At 39.2% G+C, this 8285-nt stretch overlaps 1 protein-coding gene across 1 annotated transcript; it reads left to right on the top strand.

Annotated features, from left to right (window-relative positions):
- Nucleotides 6505-7604, top strand: LOC109829418 (serine/arginine repetitive matrix protein 2-like). Its single transcript, XM_020396544.1, has one exon. The coding sequence runs from the start codon at nucleotides 6533-6535 to the stop codon at nucleotides 7178-7180; it is 648 nt and encodes a 215-aa protein (XP_020252133.1). The 5' UTR covers nucleotides 6505-6532; the 3' UTR covers nucleotides 7181-7604.

The raw sequence follows: 8285 nt of genomic DNA, 5'->3' as shown, positions 1-8285 counted from the left end.
GAAAGTAGTTCACGTTTTGTAATAGCTCTTTGGAGTTGAAGCTGTGGTAACACCCAATTAAATATTTATGTCGAAATTTAGTGTAACGTAAATGACGTAAAGCTCCAACAACTTCTATCCAAACACACACTTACCAAGTGAGGAATTGGATTATATACAAAGGTTTTTGGATTCAAAACCAGCAAATTAATTGCAATAAATTTTAGTGATAGTTGATCTTTTAAGGTGGGAGGGAAATCATGAACATATAATTCAGATCTCATACCTAGACGCGCGTGTACCTTTATTTGACAAAATATTAAACCTAAATGCTTGCAATACCCTTGAAATTAACACATAACGGAATCTTCTGAACCAAACACCAAACTATATCTGGCTTTTATATTTCTCCAGTAGTGCAAGGAAGTACAGACAAAAGACATGTATTATTATTTAGTTGAAGTGCTCTAAGGTTTGCTTTCTTGTCAGGTGAAATGAAAGAACCTTTTTAGGTTTTCGGACAAATATATCTCATGTGGCAGGCTAGAAAAATAAATATCAAAAGAGTCTTGAAGAAAACATAAATACGAGGAAATTTCATTGAATATGGTTGTAGTAAATGTCTAGTGCTTGGCGTCAGAATATAGAACCATAACTCTAAAAAGATCTCATCACAATTTTGGAGGTTGTTCCAGTGAAAGAAAAGTTTTCCATGATGTCAAAACAATCCAAGTTTAATTTTTGATCATGGTAGGTTTAAAGCAGATCTAAGAAGAAAAAGAAATAGTGAAGCGTGGATGTCAGATTTTAGCCTCAGTGTTTGTCAAAGAATTTTTTTTTTCAATAATATTATACATTAATCTTTGTGTAAATAGATACCTGACCTTTCTCCTCCCACGAAAATTTTTCTGGACCGGCCACTTATCAATCGGTATGAATTCAAGATCATAGTCAGATGTTGAATTCCGAATTTATAAACCAACTCCCTAGCTACTTAACTACTGCAAAGCTTTCATGGGTGTTAGTCATAATTGATCTGATATATTTTGTGTAACACGGGCTTATATACATCCCTCCACCGACACCTAAATTCCTTGAGTGCGCAGACCACTAAAATTTGGTCGGTTACCTTTTTTGAAGGTTTGACATCCGAAGCAGAAGCTATGCACGGGTTGATCAAACTACTTCAATTTTGACATGAGCAAGACCTGAATTAATTACTTTATATCTGCATTTATTATGACTTGCGTAGCGACACTCATGATTAAGAATACTGCATGCGGTGATGTATTAAATGAATAGTAACTAAAAATTCTTCGCCAAAAAGTAAGCAGCAGTATGCAACTCTGGCCAGACACTCCTCCCACGCCTGTCTCCAGGATTGCCGCGCGAATCCTCAAGACCAAATGCATTCCACGTACGGAGAGTCAAATTATTCACTTGGGATGACCTTAAACTTGGGTCTCCCTACAAGAGAGCTGTTGTTGATAAAATTCGGGAATACGTCTTCGACGCCCTTTTGCCCTCTTTGTGGCTTGGAAAATGAGACTTTAATTAGATCACTTTATCATATCTTGCGATTATGCTCCGGCAATCTGGTACTTGGTCGCTTGCGCGTTCCCCTCCGCATCATCGCCGGCTCCTTGGTTTGATCAATGGATGAAACCTCCTTTCAACAGTTCCATCCACAATCTCCCCGCGGTGCGCTCTGCTGCTATCATCTCTTGGTTCATATGAAAAGCTAGATACGACGCAATTTTGAAGTACCATCGTAAGACCCCTCTTGCCACTCTTAACCTCACTGAGGTCTTCACTAGATTAAAGTCTACTGACACAATTACTCCAGGAGCCATCTGTTGGGGAATTTTAATCTCCCTACATAGTACAATCTCCGCAACTTGGAAGCCAACTTATAATCAATAAGATAGAAAACGACCACAATCTAGAAGAAAGAATACCGAGGTTTACGTGGTTCGGTCGACTAACTTCGACCTACATTCACAGAGCAACAAAAGGAGAAATCTACTATGTATCAGAGAGAATTACAAGAAGAACCATTCAACTCTTGTCTTTTAATCTCTCAACCTCACATACATAATCAACTCTCATATTCTCTCCAAAACTCACACTTCACAATCTTTTGAATGGACAAAAAGATTGCGAAACTCTCTCCCAATGTTATAATCTTTTACGCGGACAAAGACTATGAAACCCTCGTCTTTCGTACAATATTTTTGAATTAGGCTACACTCTCTGCTAACGCTAGATTATAAGAATATTTGGCTCTCTCTCTCTCATCTTCTTAGTTTTTTCTCCAAAAATAGAAGAATATATATAGGGAAACCAAAACTCTATCCCTTGCCAAACTTTCTAATTAGAATATGATACAAACTCCTAACCATGATGAAATCCAATCTCCTAATCATAATAGATCTCTAGCCCTATTTAATTCTCATGTAGTTATACAAAGAATCAAAGACACAATCCTAACAATATCTACGTTTGATTTGATTCCCAAACCACCTCGATAATCTACCATTGCCATCTTGAAACTTTGTCTCTCCTGCTAGAGTCTTCTATTTCTTTTGTACTTCAATCTGAAGCATCCATACTCCTAATTAAAACACTCGTACTCTAACCTGGATGTCCCTATGACACTCACTTTCATCTGCCTCGTTGTGCTTGCAAGTTCCACCAAAATGGGCACTATCATCTATGAGGCTACACACCAACCAACTCATGCTATTGCGACGACTCTGAATAATTATATGTTGACAGCTCTACTGCTAGAATCACATCTAATTCTCTACATCAATCTCATCCGTCGCATACTTGTTTGTCCTATCTGCCATCAGATTTGTCTCGTCATCACTATCAGAGTTTTTCTACACTTTATGACCAATCAGAGCATAATCTAAAAAATTAAACCCTTTCATCTCATGGATTGTCAAATTCCGCCTACGATTCATCAATCTACGTTCTGATCAACCTCATCCGTTGGACTTTGATCCGACAACTTTAAATGATTTCTCCTCTATGTGAACTTATTTCCCCTGCAGATTACAAGTCTTCACATGGGACCCACCAACTATAATATTCATCAAATTGTTTTTTATTTTCATGCGGACCCCGCCTTGACTTAAGACCCTCACGTAATACCGAACATCAAACACTCAACAAATTACCAAACACCAAAAACCTAGCCAATGATGTGTTGATACCAAAACACCAAGCACGAAAATACCACACACCAGATTTGATTTGTTTCTTTCTTCATTCACGATAAGAAATCCCCACGAACAAAAAGCCTTCGCACCGCTTCTTCCACCGTTAATGGCCAGTTTCTGCCACCTCTTGCAGCCTATTGCAATCGCTGCCATTCACTCGGGCTTCGGCGACCCTCTTACCGGTGATCACCCCCCTTTTTTTCTTCATCTTTATTTTTGTACATCCGCTAATCTTCACTTTTGCATGACATCTATCTTGCAAATCCACTCGCGAATCCATCACTATTACTCTGATACCATTTGTTAGGGAATTTTAGTCTCTCCGCGTACTACGATCTTCGCAACTCGGAAGCTAACTCACAATCAACAAGATAGAAAATGACTACAATCAGAAAGAAGGAACGTCGAGATTTACGTAGTTCGGTCGACCAAGTTCGACCTACGTCTAAGGGGGTAACAATACGAGAAATCCACAATTATCAGGGAGAACTATAAGAGAACTCACTCAACTCTAGTCTTTCAATCTTTCAACCTCACATACATAATTAACTCTTATATTCTCTCCAAAAACCCAATCCTTTACAATCTTTTGAACGGACAAATATTGTGAAATCCTTTCCCAATGTTATAAACTTTTATACGGACAAAGACTATGAAACCATCGATTACAAGAATATTGGCTCCATCTCCTCTTATTGGTTTTTTCTCTAATAATAGAAGAATATATATAAAGGAAACCAAAACCCTACCCCTAGCCAAACTTTCTAATTTGAATATGATACATGTGTATCTTCTCTTTGGAACTTAGTGATCCTCATGAGAGCTTGAGGATAGCTGATTCTCATGGTAGCTTGAGAATAGAGGTGTAAAACAGCACAGTGGAACGCAGGTTGAAGCATGGAACGAGATGACGAATCGAAGAATCGAAGCATCTAGTTTTCAGCCCGTGAGTCGACTCATAACAGTCATGAGTTGACTCATCAGATTGAGTCGACTCATGCCTGTCGTGAGTCGACTCATGAAACTCAGCCGTTTGTCACCAGTCTCTGACGAGTCGACTCATCTCAGTCATGAGTCGACTCATTGTTGGTTTTGTGTTTTGTCCAGTTTTGAACGTGTCGACTCATCTCAGTCGTGAGTCGACTCATCGAAGGTTTCCTGGTTCGTTTGGGTTTCTGTTTACACGAATTCCTGTTGGGTTTGGACTTGGTTATTTACCACTTTGCTATCCACGTTGTTACACCTATATAAGTGATTGTTTAGGGTTTCTAATCAATCAGAGGTAATCAAAGTGAGATTCTAATCAAGAGAGATTAGGGTTTAGAGAGAATTGAGAGCTTGTTCTCGATTCTAGTGAGATTGTGAGAGAAGGATTATAATATTTTCATACTCATAATCTAGAGATGGTATTTTCCTTAGGTAACAGAGATTTAAGCAGACATGCAGATAATAAACATGGCTCTGATACCAAAATTAAGCAAAATAAACGAAAGCAAAACGAAAGCAAAGAACTTACAGTTTGCGCCCGCCAATAGATAAGATTATATCTTTATTATGCTCCACAATATATTACAAGAGATATTTTACAAGAGAACACTCAAGGAACACTCAAAATACAATACTCAAGCACCTTATTTTTTATTTTTCTTCTGATTCCGCTCCTCTGATCTTCAGCCTTCCTTCTTATTTATAGCCTTGGAAGGAATCTTTAAAGTGGTCGACAACTTCCCGAAATTTCTCTGAAGTCCATTAATTTCAAAGTAGGAAAGCGACCCGCATAATAGACAGTAGCCGCACTAATTAGCACAGTAAAAGGTAATCAAGAGAGATTAGGGTTTAGAGAGAATTGAGAGCTTGTTCTCGATTCTAGTGAGATTGTGAGAGAAGGATTATAATATTTTCATACTCATAATCTAGAGATGGTATTTTCCTTAGCCACATACTAAATTGTTCTTGTGTTTCTGTCATCATCTTCTCAACCCACCTTTGATAATTCCGTGATCAAAGGTGCTCACACGACGACTCGTATTAGAATATGATACAAATTTCTAATTATGATGAGACCAAATCTCCTAATCATGATAGATTTCTAGCCATATCTAAATCTCATGAAGTTATACAAAGAATCAAAGACACAATCCTAACACCATCTTCATCATCAGTTCTCCTCATCACTGCCCCGTCCACTCCCACCCCCCTAGCGACATCATGAAGATCAATGTGGATGCTACATCTAAAGTGGACTGATCCGCCATATGGATCATTGTTCAAGACTACTTACACCATCACTTCCTCTCATATTGAGTTTTTGGTCCTGCATCATCCCCCTTTCAGTCTGAACTCCTGGCATTAGTTGTGAGGTTGCGCATTGCACTCTCAAAGGGTTGGAGGGAAATAATTATAAAGACTAATTGCCTCGACTCAGTCCCATGCTTCACGGGACCATTGCTCACTCGCATCACCTGATCTCGAGCTTGTTCGATGAATGCTGGCCCCTTTTCAAAGGTTTTAATTTCTCCTTTATTAGTCATGTTTGTCATTTCGGAAATGTTTGTGTGCACATGTTATCTCAATATGCCCACAGATATGAATGTACCTCCTTTTCTGATGCTGGGATGGTCAGACCATATTCGTAACCAGATTTTATCAGATGCTATGTTTTGAAACTATATGATAGAATCATTCAGATTCCTATAAATGAATAAGTAAAAAACTCAAATTCAAGGAGTGTAGGTCCATTTGCATTGTTATTAGCAAAGAAATTATAGTCCTCAACTCTCATCATGGCTTTAGAGTTCTGATATAGTCGTAGACACTCTAAATAGAGCAATTAAGATTTAAATCTATTTGCTATGAAATTAAAGAGGATTTAGAAAACAAATTACCGCTACTTGGGTCCAGCTTAGGTTCAGGGTGTTCCGATGGCAAGAATTTTAGGACTTGAGCACAAACTAGCTAGACCACGTTTGCTACAGGGACCCAAAATATGGGACCAATATGTGGGACAAGTGAGGTGTTCCCCTCCTATTGGATAATGAGTTGGTCATCATTAATGATGGCCAACTCATTATCCAATAGGAGGGACAAGTGAATGATGACCAACTCATTATCCAATAGGAGTGGGACACCTCACTTGTCCCTCCTATTGGTCCCATATTTTGGGTCATTGAGGAATTTTTCTTACTTAAAACACAAACAGGCCGGAACACTTTTCCGTAAATCCTTTGTGGCGGTATATCGTACCGCCTTTATCCGTCTCCTACTTAGCACGTTCTCTCCTACTTAACACTCCCACCAACGAAAAAACCGCAAAAAATTTAGTCCAAATGAAATCAACGGCCTCTCCTCCTGAGTCTGCTCCTCCGCCGACTCCTCGACCTCGACTGCGGAGCACCCGATCCAACTCCTCCACCTCCTTCTCCTTCTCCTCCTCCTCCTCCTCCTCCTCCATATTCTCCAAACCCTCCCCTTCCCGCCAAAACTACATCCTATCCCCATCCCGCTCCTCCTCCTCCTCGATCCCCTTCAGCTGGGAACAAACCCCTGGGATCCCCAAAACAGTGCCTAAAACTCTAAAACCCCACCCAAACCCTACTAACCCTAACCTCCCCCTCCCTCCCCCACTCCGCTCCGATTCATTCACTCGCAATATCGCCGCCGCCGCCGCCGCCGATCCCTTCGCCGTCGCGCTCGTCGAATGCCGCCAAAGATCCACGCGCGGAGGCGTCCCATCTATGGATCTTAGAACAGGGCCGCCGCGATCAAAACGCGGCGGTGGTCCGCCGGCGATCGTTTCGGTTTTGGGTTCGTGCAAGACCTCGTGCTTGGTGGCGAATTCTGTGATCGAGATTCGAGGGTTAGCAGCGGGTCGGATCTTATGGGGCCGTGGCATCGGCGGGTCGGGTAAAGATCGGGGCATTCGGTTTCGGGTTCAGATGCGATTTGAGATAAGTACGCAGATCAGTTTGTGGTGAGGTTGTTGTTTGTTATTTTTTAAGTTTAATTACACAAAAACCACCTAAACTTTGGGGGTTTTTGTGCATGACCCCCTGAACTTTAAACTTTTCTCGTTGGACTAACTTCCATGTAATTTGCAAATGAATAAAATTTACTTGGGAGGAAAAAAAAATCCAAATATTACATGAGGGGGCATGCTGCTTGTAAAATGATATGTAACAAAGATTGAGATTTTTCACTCTAAAAAATATTTTAATTATTTGCAAATTATCTGGGAGCAGATTAAAATTCAGGGAGGTTTTGTGAGACACCCCTAAAATTTAGGGTATTATGTAATATAAATAGATTTTAAGAAGGTTGTGAGCAACATCATCCAAAGTTTGTGGTTGAAAAATTAACCCTAATTTTTAAGTGGGGACAAGAAGATTATGTTTTCGATCAGAGTTGACTTGTGTGTAATTATGTAATAGTCTTTATGTTTGATTTGAAAATGCCTTGTCCATTTGTCCTTGATAAGTGACTGGTGGCACTATAAATTATAGTTTTAACTGTTACTATGATTTATTGATGCTCAAAGTAATAAGACTTGATAACATTTTTTTAATTTTTAATATTATATATATAGTATTTGTCATAACATAGATATACGAATTATATATTATTTGATTATGACGAACTTGGATAGGAAATATTTATATTGCTTTGTGTAAAATAAGGCTGTAGATTTTAATTAGTTATTCCAAATTATCCAACATATCCCTCAAATCTACGGCAACTGTATCCAATAATGATGCATATACGGTAGCTATAATATGAAACCTACAAAATATGGTTTCGGTTTTAGTTTTGGATATGATTTTCTCTTTTTACGAGGACACAGTTCCAGATATGATAGTTAGGTTCAACTAGCGGATACGGTTCGGATATCCTGAGTTTCATTTTAAGAAAAAAAAAATGAATAATAATATAATGCACTTGCTAGGATTCGAACATTGGCCACTTAGTTGTTAACCTAACTGCTAGGCTACTTATGGACCCACTATATATCTGATTCGCATATTAATTAACACAGTTTGCGTTTTTCCCACTACCCTCCACCATGTCGCTAAAATCTTAGTGCTA

Source organism: Asparagus officinalis, chromosome 2 (genome assembly GCF_001876935.1).
Source record: "Asparagus officinalis chromosome 2, Aspof.V1, whole genome shotgun sequence".
NCBI lineage: Eukaryota > Viridiplantae > Streptophyta > Magnoliopsida > Asparagales > Asparagaceae > Asparagus > Asparagus officinalis.
Note: the sequence above shows the minus strand (reverse complement) of the source record. Positions and strands in the feature narration are given on the sequence as shown.

Excerpts from the sequence above, each read along its gene's own strand:
- LOC109829418 (XM_020396544.1), top strand. The coding sequence starts at position 6,533 with ATGAAATCAACGGCCTCTCCTCCTGAGTCTGCTCCTCCGCCGACTCCT.